At 42.9% G+C, this 16,562-nt stretch overlaps 2 protein-coding genes and 1 long non-coding RNA gene across 3 annotated transcripts in view; all 3 read left to right on the top strand.

The window, feature by feature from the left end:
• The first annotated feature begins 4,616 nt into the window (after positions 1–4,616).
• On the top strand, positions 4,617–6,401 carry LOC119768100. Its single transcript, XR_005277913.1, has 3 exons — positions 4,617–5,345; positions 5,407–5,747; positions 5,838–6,401. It is a non-coding gene; the product is annotated as an uncharacterized LOC119768100 (long non-coding RNA).
• A 1,693-nt stretch (positions 6,402–8,094) lies between these two features.
• LOC119766112 (uncharacterized protein K02A2.6-like) lies at positions 8,095–8,931 on the top strand. Its single transcript, XM_038250508.1, has one exon. The coding sequence runs from the start codon at positions 8,095–8,097 to the stop codon at positions 8,929–8,931; it is 837 nt and encodes a 278-aa protein (XP_038106436.1).
• A 6,039-nt stretch (positions 8,932–14,970) lies between these two features.
• Positions 14,971–16,562, top strand: part of LOC6036869 (E3 ubiquitin-protein ligase ariadne-1) — a 33,347-nt gene continuing 31,755 nt past the window's right edge. Inside the window, exon 1 of the mRNA XM_001846800.2 lies at positions 14,971–15,825. Coding sequence (XP_001846852.1) covers positions 15,625–15,825 — 201 coding nt within the window. The 5' untranslated portion in view covers positions 14,971–15,624. The remainder of the gene's footprint in view (positions 15,826–16,562) is intronic.

Below are 16,562 nucleotides of genomic sequence, written 5' to 3'. Positions count from 1 at the left end.
ATTTACCCCCCCCCCCCTTTGTCACGCGTTCCCTATACTTATAACACGCACTGTCACACTTTCTCAGACCCCCCTCCCCCCTAGAGCGTAACATACTTTATGGATGACGCCTTTGACCCAATCTCACCCCCAAACCCAATGTCACCCCCACTGACGGTAGTTGAACTATAATGCCACTTCGAAAGCTTGTTAGAAAAAAAAACCTGAATTAATAGGAATCAAATGGAACATAAATCTTACCATCTATCTAGCTATCTGACTTAAAAACGATGTAAAGTTTACAAGTTAATATCAAATATGAATGTTAATGTTGAATAACAAACTAAAGTTATGTTCACATTTGAGTGACCCACTTTTCCCTCATGCAAAAGTTAACCTCAAATTCATGCAAATGCCGTCCTCGCAAGAGGCAAAAGTATTGATTATTGGAAATATCCCAGGCTCCAATCACCATCTGTATAGATGCGATCTTTTTTGCCCTGCTGCCTTGTAGATAGGTCCTACGTTCACAATAGTGGGCTCTTGGATTCTGTACGCGCTCTAGTGCGGCTCTTGATACAACACAGAAGGCACGCAGCAGCAGCAGCACATAGCAGCATCATCATTGCTGGATGCTGCTGCTGTTGCAACAGTCAAACGGAATGGTACATGCTACCGCGCTCCTTCCCTCTCCCTAACCTGTATGTACCGAAACTGCTTATGTTCGCTGCGCTCGGTTACTTTTCCGCGGTGAAAAACCGCGTTTGAGCGCGATTTGGAATTTTCCAGCAGCAGTGAACGAGTCACGCGACAGCTCGAGCAACAACGCGTTTTGAAAGAGATTCTGCTGCCTCATGGCCTCCCCCTCCTCCTCCCCCTTCTATTTCGCGTCGCCTACTGTGCCGTGACTCCTTTCACTCCCACGAGTCGCGGCGGCGGCGACCGTCGCTTGGCTTGTGCTTTGCTTGATGTTTGAGCTGTGTGTTTTGAAATTCGTCGTCCCCGAACCCGAGAGCCGAACCGGAGCCGAACAGAGGAGCCCCGACTTTGGGTGCGAGACTATTCCTGTTTTTGAGAGTTTCTATTATACACACCAGCGGCGGCGGCGACGCTTCAACAGGGTGCTTTTAATTGTAGGTGCTTGTGGGGTATGATGGCTTTACTTTGACCCTTTGGTTGGTGGCAAACACACACACACACACTGGGCCATTAATTTAAGTTCATCCACTATCGCGCGCTGGCATCACAGTGTTTCTTAATACTGATAATAAATATATTTTTCAGATGTTGTTGTTTGTGTATCATGCATATTATATTGAAAACGTGAAAACAGTACACAGAAACAGGTTTTTGCTGGCACGTTTATTGCCGTCGTTTCACACATACACACACACATACATAAATACAGATCACGTTTGGCATCAGATTGTGAGGTTTCTGGCTAAATTGAAAACGGTTTATGGCTGCGAACGATGATTGAACGGTTGTGGCTGGTAATAAATCAAATATTGTGAAATTATTCGCTGTGATAAACTATATAAATCTTTGTAAAGCAGAAATACTATTCATGGCCACAATAATATTATTCTACCATCGTTGAAAGTATGAATGATTGAAGAATTGCAGTTCATAGATACAGGCACATGTACAGACCATTAGTAGCATCAACTTTCAAAACAATATTGTATCATCAAAATTCATGTAATTGGGTACTAAAGCCCTATGTCAATTTTTATGTACAACGGTAAAAAACACGATTAAAAACCATTTCTACTCACTTTTTTTCATTTTAATGCAATTTTTTTTTTGACAAGACAACATTTTATCGATGGATTAACTATGGTCCTCTTGGAACGAACTGTCAAGTAGGAGCTTTTCTGTCAAGAAGGACCGCGAGGATAATTTTTCAAAATTGATCTAAAAATCCATTTTAAACTCATTGTGGTCGTACAAAGGGTCATTGTACTCAAAAAAATAAGCTTTATCGCTGTAAACAATAATATCAGCAATCCAAGCTTCATTTTAGGACCCAATTCTAAGCCAGACTTGCGCTTCTCAAATGCGGACGTGAACTTCAATACTCTTTGGCTTTACCTTCTCTTGCAGAGTTGCAGGAAAGTACGAGAATGCGCTGCAAAAAAGTTACTTCTCCTGGCTGCCGAATTCTGCAAGCTTGTCCAAGACTTTGGTTGATAAATGGAAGTGGACCTAAAGGCGGAACCGGTAGTGGAGATGCAGGGATGTGGTTGATGACCGGGAAAAAGATGCTACGGCTTTCACCATGCTCTGAATTTGTTCGACCCGGAACGGTGTTTGCATCTTGATATTCGACAAGATGGTTATGCAGAACGGGTTTGCGCCTCGTCGGCGGAACTCCACACGGTTTGCTGAATTTTAACGATGGATTGACCTGTGGGCGCTTCTGGTTGAGGGGCTTGACCGCTAGCTGAGAGTAGATGGTCTTACCTGGAATGTAATCCTCGAAAACGGTGCCCAGGGGATAGCAGCGCAAAGACAAACAGACGTTAATCATTAAACAAATTTTATGAAATTCCATCAATCACAAAAAAATGGAAGTTAAACAACAACCAGCTCAATCTGGTGGCCGATACAAACACTCAGCATTCGGAGTTTACCCACGTGCACACGGTCTCATCCTTGTAGTAATGAGTGTACAAAGATTTGTTTACTAACAATTGGGTACTAAAGCCCTATGAAATTTTTTTAAGTACAACGGTAAAAAAACACGATTAAAAACCATTGCTGATCACTTTTTTTTCATTTTAATGCATGCAAACATAAAATTTGACAAGACAACATTTTTTCGATGGATCAACTATGGTCCCCTTGGAACAAGCTGTCAAGAAGGACCGCGAGGTTAATTTTTCAAAATTGATTTAAAAATCAATTTTAAACTCTTTGTGGTCGTACAAAAAGTCATTGTACTCAGAAAAATAAGCTTTATCGCTGTAAACAATAATATCAGCAATCCAAGCTTCATTTTAGGACCCAATTCTAAAGTTTTTTTTTAAATTGTCCTATAAGCACGGGTATGGATCTTCAAGCAATTTCAATATGGCGACTTGTATCAGAAGAAAGTTGGGCATTTTTGCTAGTTCTCACTGTTCTGTGTTCTGCTTGCACGTCCGCAAACATCGACATTACACATACTAATACAAAGCGCCACCAAGAGGCAAAAAATAATTACAAATATTTTTGGCACTTTCGTTAAAAAAACATGCGGTTTTGGAAAAAGAAATAACAGAAATAACTTTCAAGTGTAGTTTGACTATCAAACTTGTAAATTGTTGCTGATTTGTTCGAAAATTTAATAAAATAAGTTTTTTGCAGCACCCCTTTTAGACGGATCTGTTGCCACCTTTTGGTCCCTTGGATTGGCCATGGATAATTTCACAGTGTAATAAACAGGGCAGCTACCACCACGCGGCGCCACCGTTTGGAAGGAGAAAATGATACAGGTTTTACAGACGAGTTTCAATCCCCTGCTATAAGCTATTGTCTTTCATAGATCCTTTTCAAATAAAACTCTAGAATTGAGCAAAGAAAGTATCAAAGCAAGCTGTTAGCAAAGATTGAAGAAACCATCAACAGAAAAAGGAATAATGATAAAGCAAAGATTGACAACCAGTGGGCCGACTGTAAATAAAAAATATAAATGACGTCACATACCTGAAGATGGGTTATTACCTATCTTACTACTGGAAAAAAGCTTTTCTCGGGCACCGTTTTGCTCGAAAATCCATATGCCTTGGTGAAATCCAAATCGAATTTTCGATTTAAAACAGCCGCATCAGGGGCATCAACCTTGCTCATGGTCCTTCATGTGTTTAGTTCCTCGTCGGCCTTCCTTCTTGAGTAAGCTGTTTTCTTTTGATGTTCATGTTCACGTTGATTTTTGAATCCATGTAAGATCTGAAACTGGTTCGAAAAGAACAGAAAAAAACAGGAGAGCAGAATCTTCCGGGCATAAATAACAATGAAATTTTGTCGCGCATCGTAGCTTATCGTGTAAGTACACGCGCTAGTACTACAGAGTAAAAGCACTTTCCATCATGTGGTGATCTGGTTCACGTGGGTACTTTTCTTCAAAGAGGTCGTTTTGTTCTTCTACTTGCAAGAACATCTTTGTAAGTTTTGCCCATAGGATAGGTTAATGTTTTGAAGACTGCTGAGGATCCGGATCCCTTGCAGCCTGTCACGACAAAAAACTATTCCCTTTATATTCCATCGACCAACCGGTGGCACGCACCGTAAGGCTGCTAAGATCCAGTCGACCTTCAAGATCCGGGAAAACTAATCTTATCGTCCCTAAGCGGAAAGACTTTAAGACTAGATTTCATCACCAAGCCTACACAGCAAAAAATTGTGTAAAAATGGAAGCTTTAAAATGGAATGTTGAATAAAAGAATGTGTGATATTACATCTGTTTTAGACGAATTTCATCTTCTAATTTAGTCAAACACCTTTTACCCCAAAACAGGAGTAATATTTCGATGGAAGGTGTAATTTTCGAACGATTTCGATGCAATATTGCATACAACAGTTTTTCGAACATTACTTTCGACATCATATTTGACAACTGTCAAATCGTGTTCTGGATGTTTTGAAAAAGTGGCTTTCGGCAGTTTCCATCAAAACATCAACCGCGGACGGATTATTTGCGACAAAAATGCTTCCTCTCGGGTGGCCAAGGAATAATCGTCGTGATGCTGCGTGTCACCCATCCGGTTGAAAGTGTGGTTCCCGTTGGAAATGTTGTGGTGCGAATCTGGGACTGTTTGCAGCGCAGCAAATAGGACACGGAACATTTTTGCCTGATGATCTGCAGCTGGCAGATTCTGGGACTCATCAGGATGAGGAGGAAGAACGAAGTGGACAGCGGAGGAGTAGTTTATTTGTGCATAAGAGGAAGAACTACTTAAAGGAAAAGAAATGCACGTACCAGCTTGTCGTGTCGTGAGATCGACGGATTTCCGAGGATCTTCGTGCGACGGACGGAGGGTTCAGAACTGACCGAGCGAGATGCGATATTTCGAGGTGTGCGATCAAGCGGTCGGGGTTGCGAGACATTCAGAGACGACTGGAAGAGGAAGTGTACGTGGTTCGATGAAAAGTGGTTCCCATACGCCGAGATCACGAGGCAATAGTAATTGTCGAGGCGGATTTGTATTTGTGCTGGTAAGGCTTCCGGGAAAAGGCAGGAAGAGGAGGAGAGGAGAGGAGGGGAGCAAAATAAATCTAGAAATAAGTCACGGTCTGCATTATTCAAACTCCGTTGTTTAGCAGCACCGGCGGGCCATCCCGATCTGGCCATTGGCAACGGGGGAACATCCGCTGTCAATTCGGTAAGTTTTCGTTAAAATTCAAGCTTCCTTCTGTCGCATCCAATGATTATCTATCCTACAGACAATCTTCTCGGTCTCGGTAGAACATTCCCGGAAGAACAACTTGGCCATCGGCGCAACGAGCACAAAAGCACCATCAGCCCACCAGCAACCGCATCCACGAGTTTACCAAAACTTGAACGTTGGCAGAGCGGGTACTGCCACGATCGACTTATTCAACCAGCTTGCCCTGACCGAATCAACGGCGATTAACTAGCGGAAGTCAGGACTTCATTAACCCGCAGAACCCCCCTCCCGATAAGTTCTCTCTTCAGTGAAGGTCTGCACGATCGACTCTGAAGGTCCTAGACCCTGGACCCGGGAAGATGCGCTGGCTTGCTGAATAATGCCTTGTACGACAAGGTAAGTTCTGGTGGCGCTAATCACAAGTACAAAGATCAGTCGATCTTGCTGAGTTTGAAGTTTATTAACACTGACTTATTTGTCCCGCAGGTCACAATCTACAAAATCGACGTTACAATGTTCCTCCAGCAGCAGCAGCAGCAGCAAACGTCGCCTGTTTCCACTGGTGTTCCCGTGCTGGTGCGAGAGCCGAACATTCGATAGATGTTCTGAGAATGTAAGTTTGACGCATCAGATACAAACCGTATCCACTTCATTCACGGTAATGACGGTATCACCACTTCACCGCATTGGCCGCTGCTGGAAACCAGCTGTTCATCTATGTACCCCAGTACCGTAAGTGTTTTTCGTTGTGATTCATTGTTTTGGTAGAAGCTGGAATTTTATTTTTTATGTTTGTGATAACAAAATAAATTAAAAAATAAAATAAAAATGTTCGATAAAAATTAGTTGTTTACATTCCTTGTTATTGATGACAATTCGATATCTATCCCATCATCCACATCAACTCATCCGCAAAACACAACTTTTGAGATACAATATTCCACTGTAATAGGTAAATTTGATCATTTTCTGTGGAAAATTTACCTCATATATGAGGTAAATTTTCATCATATATGAGGTAATTTTACACATTTTTAGAGGTAAAATTAAAGCTTTTTTCTGACATAAAAGATGTACCCCTTTCCAGATGTAATATTACCACGATTTTTTTTTCTGTGTACGGGTACAGCAGCCATTGATCTTCTTGTAACAAAAGTCCAAGAACTGGTACGACTTGTGGACTTCCGAAAGCCGCACGACCGCATCCTTGACTGTGAACATTTTAAACTGGGAGTCGCAGCAGATCGTGTTGATCTTGTTGAACAGTTTGCTCTCGGCCTCGGTCATGTGGAACGCCTGAACACAGGCCATGTAGCAAATATCCTGATGCAGGTAGTTCAGAAACCTGTTGACCAGTTTCAGTTCGATAATTCGCAAATAAAACAAACATAGCCGCCAAATGGCCGATCTGGAATGATGCCATTCAGAGCCTTACCTTACCTTTCTGAAAAGGTTTAGCACGACGGGGTTTCTTACAAAAAAACACCTTTTCTATAATCTTCCGGACTTCCCGTAAAAACACTTTGGAATGAACCGGTCAAGGAGAATTTTAAATCGGCAGCTGCAGCACCGAAACACGGGATTGAAACTCGTCTGAAAAACCTGTATCATTTTCTCATTCGAAACAGTGGCGCCACGTGGTGGTAGCTGCCCTGTTTATTACACAGTGAAATTATCCATGGTCAATCCAAGGAACCAGAAGGTGATAACAGAAATTTCCGTCCAAAAGGGGTGCTGCAAAAAAAACTTATTATTTCTAACAAATTTTCGACCAAATCAGCAACGAATTACAAGTTTGGCAGTCCAACTACTGTTAAAAGTGGGTTTTGTTATTTGTTTTTGCAAAACCGCATATTTTTAATGAAAGTGCCAAAAATATTCGTAATCACCTTTTGCCTCTTGGTGGCGCTTTGTGTTAGTATGTGTGTGGTCGATGTTTGCGGACGTGCACGCAGAACACAGAACAGTGAGAACTAGCGAAAATGCCTCACTTTCTTCTGATACAAGTCGCCATATTGAATTTGCTTGAAGATTCATACCCGTGACCGAAAGCAAGCCAGAGAGAGTAAAGAAAAGCCCCAAGAAATCGCTCCCTCTCCTTTGTTCTACTGTTCGTACAGCTGTTTCGGATCGAATGTGGCAAAAACGGTCCAAATCGGTGCATTTTTTCGGTGCACGGACTTACAGACATACACATGCATATTGACTCAGAATTTGATTTTGAGTCGATAAGTATAAAAAAAAACTCGTTTTCACAATCTTTCGGACATACTCACTTCTTGTTTCGTTTGTTATTTTTTCACTTTTCACTATTATTTTTTCACGAGCGATTTCACTCCCGCCAGCAAACACTCTGACTCACCTTCCCTCGTCAGCTACTAGTTTGGCGCCCGACGCTGCGAAAGTGCACGATGTTTGCAATGCCCTATCGGCATTTCTGTTTTGCAGTTAGAGTGGGTACAACCCACTCAAGCAGAATTGTTGGGATGTGAGCCGGTATAAAGGAGCGTTCTTTTATTACGTAACGCAGTTAGGTGGGGGAAGGGTGTCGGTGTCTGTTACGAAAATGGGGGGGGGGGGAGGGTGTGATGGAAAATTATGTAACGTAACGCAAAATTTTCATATAAGCACTCATAAAAATTTGCCAAAAAACAAGGACGGGAAAACAGTCGAAGCACGTGAGCGTTTTGGTATCGACCAGAACGAGTTTGCGTTACAACCTTGGTTACAACAAGGGTGCATCATGCGCGGAATCCGGGTGTACGTCCCACCAGAGCTGCGGCGGAACGTGCTCGCGGAGCTGCACTCTACACACTTTGGGGGCACACGCTTGAAGTCGCTCGCCAGAGGATACGTGTGGTGGGAGCGGATCGACAAGGACATCGAGGAGCTGATCCGGAACTGCGCGGCCTGTCAGGTGACACGGGCCGATCCTGCGAAAGTGCCTCTACACTGCTGGGAAACGCCGAAGGGACCATTCGACAGAGTGCACGTGGATTTCGCTGGACCATTTATTGGTACGTACTTCATCGTATTTGTTGACGCGTACTCCAAGTGGCCAGAAGTGAAGATCTTGCGAGACATCACTACGAGTACGACCATCCACGCCTGTCGTGAATTCTTTGCTGCCTACGGGATACCTGCCGTGCTCGTGAGCGACCACGGAGTGCAATTCACGTCGGCCGAGTTTCAGCACTTCCTGAAAAAAAAATGGATTCTTCCACAAGATGGGCGCACCGCGGAACTGTGCAACATCCTACTCAGTTACCGCAAGACCATACACCCTGCCACCGGGAAATCGCCTTCGATGATGCTGTTCAACAGGCACATCCGGTCTCGACTTGACCTGGTGGTCCCGAACGCTGCAGTGGTGGAAGAAAAAGCCGAAGTAGCCGTTCGATCGCTTCCCGAGGGGGCGAGAGTTGCTGCTCGTGACTTCCTGAGCAAGGACAAGTGGAAGTACGGTCACGTTGCTGAAAAGTTGGGCAAACTCCACTACAACATCAAGCTGGACGATGGTCGACTCTGGAATCGACCAGCTGCGAGAAGTCGGAGCGAACCTGCCGTCTGGACGTCCTGAGATACCAGCTGAGTGTTTCGAGCCAGACATCGGGCCAGTTGTTCCACGAACCAATCTAGTACAACACACGCCACAAGCTGCTGCCGCTGTACCTACACCGGCGGCCAACCCGATTGCTGAACCGCAATCAGCGCGGAGTGCTGCGGCTACTCCCAAACCGCCGGAACCATCTGCGGTACCGAAGCCGAAATCGCAAGGACCACTTGCGGTGCCGAAGCTGAAACCGACGAACGCTGCTGGAAGATCTGAGGCAAACAACCAGCAATCACCGCGACGATCGACAAGAGTCATCAAGCCGCCTCGGAGACTGGACCTGTAGAGAGAAGTACAAACCCAATGGGGGAAGAGTTGTTATAATTCCGCTTCAGAGTGTACCTTGCCAAGCTCCCTTTCCCTCTACTTTGGGTAATACCTTTTAGTTGTGTAAGACCCTCGCTAGAATAAACACGCGTCGCATCGCGCTCTCTCCAACAACGTGTTTCCTTATTGGCCACAACCTCGCGGCTACAACAGTACAGCAGTCCTTGAGCTTCTTGTAACAAAAGTCCAAGAACTGGTAGGACTTGTAGACTTCCGAAAGCCGCACGACCGCATCCTTGAGTGTGAACATTTTAAACTGGGTGCTGAATAGTGGTTCGCAAAACGGCCTCAATTTTGAACTGTCAAAGTGGAACCAATTTACTGTTCGCTAGAAGTAGAGAGTATTGTTATCGATCATTTAAATAAAAGTTTTTTTGTTCAAGAATGAAAAAACTCAAATGGCTTTTGAGGACCTGAAATTGAAGTTAAGAAATCTTTACAAAGTTGAAGGCGAGATCGCCATTTTTTAAAATTGTGAATATAAATTGTTTATGGAGTCGATGCGGTTATATCTATCCAGAAGCTGTCTTAATCTTGATTCGATTGACACACACAATTTTCCAGCAAAAAAATATCAAAATCCTTACCAAAATGAAACACAAACAACTAAACATAAAACAGCTCAATTATCAGTAAGAAAAAAGTCATGCTTGTGCTTGAACATCTTCCTAATTTGTAGATGTAAACAAAGTGGGATCATTCGGAAATCACGTTACGCATTCGCTCTATCGAGAAATTAAAAGTGCAACATGGAGTTAAACTTTTTGTCAAGATGCTGTGAAGTTTTCCATGACAGCTGCGAAAGTTTCACTCCATGTTACCGGCTCACATCTCTCTTTTTAATTTCTCGATTCATCACCCAGATTTTAAACAGGGAGTCGCAGCACATTGTGTTGATCTCGTTGAACAGCTTGCTCTCGGCCTCGGTGATGTGGAACGCCTGAACACAGGCCATGTTGTATATATCCTGATGCAGGTAGTTTTTTTAATATCGAGAAATTCGGCCTTTGGATTGGAAGTCAAACTGCCTACCAGCGACTCCACCGGGACAGGACTCAGGGAGACGACTGGACATAAATGTAGCTCTGAACGAGTGGTCTGATTGAATGTGATTGATCGCCATCTTGGTAGAAAAAAAGGAATAAGGCATTAAATTTGATTAAAATAGATGAAAACCCTTGAAGCAATGCATTTAAGAAATTTCTTACTCACATACAATTGCCTTGCCAGAAATTTTCTCACGAATCAGTCACTCGTCGTCGGTTATTCTTGGTTTATTCTTAATTTTTCTACCATGAAAGACAGTAAAGTTTGAAAGATAAACCCTTCCAAATAACGCCCTTAATTTCATTCAGATTGAAATAAATCAGTAAGTCTAGCTTATCGAGAAATTAAAAAGAGAGATGTGAGCCGGTAACATGGAGTTAAACCACTGACGAACTGACGGGCCACCAAGAGCTCAAATTTGACCGCACATTCCCATCTTCCTTCTCACTCACCCTCAGCGATCAGCGATTGTCAAACACACGGTTTGACAGATGCGCTGCTGCTGCTGCTGAGAAGCTCTCTGAAGCAACATGTGAAAAGGGCGGAAATTATTCTTGATCTATTTTATTTTTGCAAAATCTTGGAAAAACGTATTTATTCGAGTATTTATTTCACAAATTATCCAATGTTAAATGATAGTTAGCAGTAGCATAATCAATCTTATTCAAATCAGCTCTTTTCACTTGTTGTTCCTGCATTTTTCGCAGCACGGGAACAGCTGCGGTGGCTAAATGTCAAACTCGAATTTTGATATTCACTCAAGAAGAGGAAAGTAGGAAGAAAGAGAAGAAGAATGCAGTCAGAAATGAACGAGAAATTTGTCAGTGGTTATACTTTCCCAACTTTCGTGGTAAACTTCACAGAGGCTTGACCTAAGGCTTGACAGAAAGTTTAACTTCATGTTGCACTTTAAATTTCTCGATTCCCAAATCTAATGGTACGTTCGTTTGAACTCGCATGAAACTGAAAAAAAACGAGTGCGGTTCTAGAGTTCCAGTTTCAAGATGGTGGCAAAACTCGTGCGGCACTCTCGCGAGTTTCTGCAAAAAACAGCTCTGTGTGCGGCATTCAGTGCGGAACTATAGCCCTCAATCGAACGTACCATGAGATAAAAACCCTAATTAAACGTACCATAAGATAAAAACCCCACATCAGGGATGGAATAATCGCAAAAAATCAATTTCGCTAGCGAACTTTCTTCACCCGCGAAAGCGAGAGGAGGCAAATCACGCAAAAGAAAATCGCTCCCAAAATTCTCCAAGCAAATCAATCTGCGGGTGATTTTTTGTGAATTTCCTTGTCAGCACCACTTAAAAATGTTTATTTCACTTTGTTTACACACATTGCTCATCTACAAAATGTGACAGGTCATTTTAAGACGTGTGACGTTACACTTGCAAATGCAGTAGTGAAAAAGATGTTCCGCCGAATAATCAAGATGATGATTTTTTTAGATTCATTTTACCGATCTTTCGTGCGCGAGAGAGGAGAGCCATGCTCCCTTCGGATTTTTTCTCTTGATGAACGTCCAATGATTTTCTTTTGATGATGATTATTCCATCGCTGCCCCACATTAAACGTAGTCCTACGCAATTGGGTCCGGTGGCACCAGGGGGCGACATCTATATCTCACTACAGGCAGCTCGCCCGTAGCCAACACTTCGGCACAAGAACAAAAGGGAAATGTCAACTTCGGCTCCAGCACAAAAGAACAGCTGTTCGTTACGGAACCAAAACAAAGCAACTGCGCACTGTAAAAAATAGTACAAAAACTGCAGGCATAAAATGGAAATAAAGTAATTATTGGTTCTATGTAAAATTTTACCGCAATGTACGTTTAAAAGTTAGTGTATGTTTGTGAGGTGATTTTTATCATTTTTTTGCAAAATAAACTACTAAAGCACACATCGGGCTGATGACCTCATTTAAAGTTGTACTTTTATCACATGAAACGTTTAACTTAACTACACTCAACCCCCGGTGGTTGGTCACTTTTTCGTTTGACACTTTTTTAGTTTGTACCCCGTTGGTTGGTCAAAGTCAAACTAAAAAGTGACGAACTGTCACTTTTTACACGGCGCTCACGAACACTATCAAAACAAACGTTTCACACAAAGTGTGTGTGAACTCCGTGTAAAAGGGGTGTCAAACTAAAAAAGTGACCCCGTTCGTTTGACAACAGTTGGTGTCAAACCATCGGGGTTTGAGTGTACTATGTAATTTGACTTTTACTAAAGTAATTCTTATAACAAAAATTGAATTATTAAAAAAAGAAATTTTATTGTTTTCACTGTGCGCAGTTTGCGAGCGTTATCAATCTCAATCACCCAAGATGGCTGCCGTTAGCATCCCCCTGGGTGGCACAGTGGTTAGCGTGGTAGCCTCTCACCCCAGAATGGCCTGGGTTCAATCCTAGACGGACCCGGTGGCTTTTTCGAGTCGAGATTTGTCTGATCACGTCTTCTATCGGATGGGGAAGTAAAACATCGGTCCATTAGCGTAAAAAGAGGTTTTGAGTGTCTCACCACACATAACCTTCGGACGCCTAGAAATGAGCAGAAACTTGCAAAAGAGACCGCAAAAGACCCGGGGTCGTTAAAGTGGATTGTTTTACTTTTTTTTCTCAGAACGTTTTAGCGCATGCGCTATTCGATTCGCTGAAAGCGCGTGCCAATTTAAGCTGACTTCAACAATACATTGCATGTAAACATTGGCGCGAAGCAAGAGGGAAGAGAGAAAAATCGGTTGACAGATTGTTCGCTAGAAGCAAAAACGCCAAACAAGAAGAAGACAACTGCGGTCAAAAGTGACATCTATATCTCACTACAGGCAGCTCGCCCGTAGCCAACACAAGCTGTCAACTTCGGCACAAGAACAAAAGGGAAATGTCAACTTCGGCTCCAGCACAAAAGAACAGCTGTTCGTTACGGAACCAAAACAAAGCAACTGCGCACTGTAAAAAAAAAGTACAAAAACTGCAGGCATAAAATGGAAATAAAGTAATTATTGGTTCTATGTAAAATTTTACCGCAATGTACGTTTAAAAGTTAGTGTATGTTTGTGAGGTGATTTTTATCATTTTTTTGCAAAATAAACTACTAAAGCACACATCGGGCTGATGACCTCATTTAAAGTTGTACTTTTATCACATGAAACGTTTAACTTAACTACACTCAACCCCCGGTGGTTGGTCACTTTTTCGTTTGACACTTTTTTAGTTTGTACCCCGTTGGTTGGTCAAAGTCAAACTAAAAAGTGACGAACTGTCACTTTTTACACGGCGCTCACGAACACTATCAAAACAAACGTTTCACACAAAGTGTGTGTGAACTCCGTGTAAAAGGGGTGTCAAACTAAAAAGTGACCCCGTTCGTTTGACAACAGTTGGTGTCAAACCATCGGGGTTTGAGTGTACTATGTAATTTGACTTTTACTAAAGTAATTCTTATAACAAAAATTGAATTATTAAAAAAAGAAATTTTATTGTTTTCACTGTGCGCAATTTGCGAGCGTTATCAATCTCAATCACCCAAGATGGCTGCCGTTAGCATCCCCCTGGGTGGCACAGTGGTTAGCGTGGTAGCCTCTCACCCCAGAATGGCCTGGGTTCAATCCTAGACAGACCCGGTGGCTTTTTTCGAGTCGAGATTTGTCTGATCACGTCTTCTATCGGATGGGGAAGTAAAACATCGGTCCATTAGCGTAAAAAGAGGTTTTGAGTGTCTCACCACACATAACCTTCGGACGCCTAGAAATGAGCAGAAACTTGCAAAAGAGACCGCAAAAGACCCGGGGTCGTTAAAGTGGATTGTTTTACTTTTTTTTCTCAGAACGTTTTAGCGCATGCGCTATTCGATTCGCTGAAAGCGCGTGCCAATTTAAGCTGACTTCAACAATACATTGCATGTAAACATTGGCGCGAAGCAAGAGGGAAGAGAGAAAAATCGGTTGACAGATTGTTCGCTAGAAGCAAAAACGCCAAACAAGAAGAAGACAACTGCGGTCAAAAGTGGTTTGCTCGTGGCACGTCAGTTCGTCAGTGCCCTAACATCCCAAACCCACATTAAACGTAGTCCTACGCAATTCAGGTTATGTTTGTGACATAACTACTTTAACTTTTTATAATTTCAATGTGTCCCTCGCGCCCGTCGTAAAAAAATCATCGAATTCATCGCTTACCTTTTTCACGCCCGTCACTCGCTAACACACATATGCAATCAAAACAATCCAGGAACTTTTCTTTATAATCACTGGAATGACATTTTGTGAATGAATGGGGGATGGTTTAGAAAAATGGTGTGATTGGAAAAGGGTGGCTGGTGAAACACGTCTTGAAGAATTTTTAATACGTCATCATAATTGTCTATGCTATTTTGTTTAAATTTATCTGAAACATATTTATTTTTAATGTGCTAAAATAAAACATTAATTTTTAAATCTTGGTCCGTTGCCAAAAGCTGTTCTTGAATGCACCCCAACCAACCCAACTGACAGCTGATGGGTAGTTTATTTACGTTTTAAGATGGCTCCCGTCGTGACAGACGGCGCGCACTGGTGTTTGTGCCATAATCTTGCGATGTTTTTCATCTGACGTTCAGCTGTACGCACACACACACAACCCCACGAAAACGTCAGTTTTAGTTCAGTCAGTCCGTCATCAGGGAAAAAAGAAAGAAGGCTGCGAAAAGTTTCGTTCGTTTGCCCGAAATTTCAGCTTTTATTTTGGAAAAGGTTTTCTCCCCGTTTCGAGTCGCGCTAGTTTCGAACTCCCGCGAATCTGGTCCCGCCGTCAAATTGTGCGTGTGTGCTGCAGTGGCCCCGGAAGTGGGTGAAAATTGCGGAAAAGTGCTGGCACCTTCGGGTGTGGAAAATTATTATTCGACCGTGAGAGTGGGTGAGGGAGGAGCGAAGAGGAGAAGGAGGTGGTGGAGCAGCAGCAGTGCAGGAAAGAAAAAGAAGGCCAAATTTTTACAGTGTGGTGGCAGCCTACTTGTCTTGTTTCGTGCCTGGGAGAGAGGGTGACGACGACGTTGTTGTTTTTCTGCCTGCTGCCTCTGCTTCTGCCCCTTGGTGACGAATCCGAGTGTGCTGTGAGAGTGAAAATCCGAGTGTGAAATACTTATTTTGCTGCTAAACAAAAGTCATCGCGACTGGGAACAAAGCAAGCGAGTTCTCGAGTAAAGCAAGAGGAACCTTTTTGCGTCTTTTATTGCCTCAGAACCCGCGTTCCGGAGTGACCACAACAGGAAGAAGTTAGGTAGATCGAGCAAAAAAAAAAAAAAAAAGATGGATTCCGACGATGAGAGTTTCGACGAGCACGACTCGGGTAATGTGTCCAGCGGGGACGACGATTTTGCGATGGATGTGGACATAAACCAACCCGCCCGGAGCCAGCAGGAAGAGGACTACCCGTTCGAGGTGCTGACCACGGAGGAGATCGTCCAGCATATGGTGGATTGCATCAAGGACGTCAACACCGTGGTCGAGGTGACGCATCGATTCTGCCCGAATCAACTCTGTTTTTGTTGTTATTATTATTTATTTTTTGTCTGTGCTGAGTGTCTGTGTGTGTGTTTTTGTATGTGATTGCGTATTTTCCAACGACTCGGTCGATTTCGCAGTGGCCACAGCTCTCGAGAAATCCAATTTGTGTGTTGAAATTCCCCCCCTTTAGCTTCAACTGTGGAGGAATAGTGCTTTTCTGTTTGCACGGTTGCTGTTGTTGTTTTTGGCACAAACAGCGACGATTTTTCATATGAGCAAACACAACGGCCAAAGACGGGTTATTCTCTATCCCGTCATGTCTCATTTCATAAGGTTGCACCGAAACGCACAAATCTATGGGGAAAATCAGCTTCAATCGATTGAAACTGTTTTTGTTATTGCATAAACACTTGATGAGAGTAGGAATCATACCTGTCACAAAAAAATGTGGAAATGTTGTGCAAACTTTTTTTTGGTGACACGCCATTATGCGAAAAAAAAATCTTTAGAAGAAATCATCAAACATGAGGCAAGCAGAAAACACTTAAGACAAAATGTTTCACATGGGATAATCAAAACAGCTGTTTAACCTTCTATTAAAGGCTTTTTTTCTGATTCTCAACAAAGGTTTTCAACTTTCTAGCACTCCAGGGACCATCCATAAACCTCGTGGACTCTTTTTGCCTTCCTCACCATACTTAGGAATGGATATAACATCACTTGAAAAATGAACTTCTCAA

This window comes from Culex quinquefasciatus, chromosome 2, assembly GCF_015732765.1.
Source record: "Culex quinquefasciatus strain JHB chromosome 2, VPISU_Cqui_1.0_pri_paternal, whole genome shotgun sequence".
Taxonomy (NCBI): Eukaryota; Metazoa; Arthropoda; class Insecta; order Diptera; family Culicidae; genus Culex; species Culex quinquefasciatus.
This window is presented reverse-complemented; position numbering and strand designations above follow the sequence as displayed.

Bases quoted from the DNA above. Each gene is read 5' to 3' on its own strand.
- LOC119766112 (XM_038250508.1), top strand. From the start codon at position 8,095: ATGCGCGGAATCCGGGTGTACGTCCCACCAGAGCTGCGGCGGAACGTG.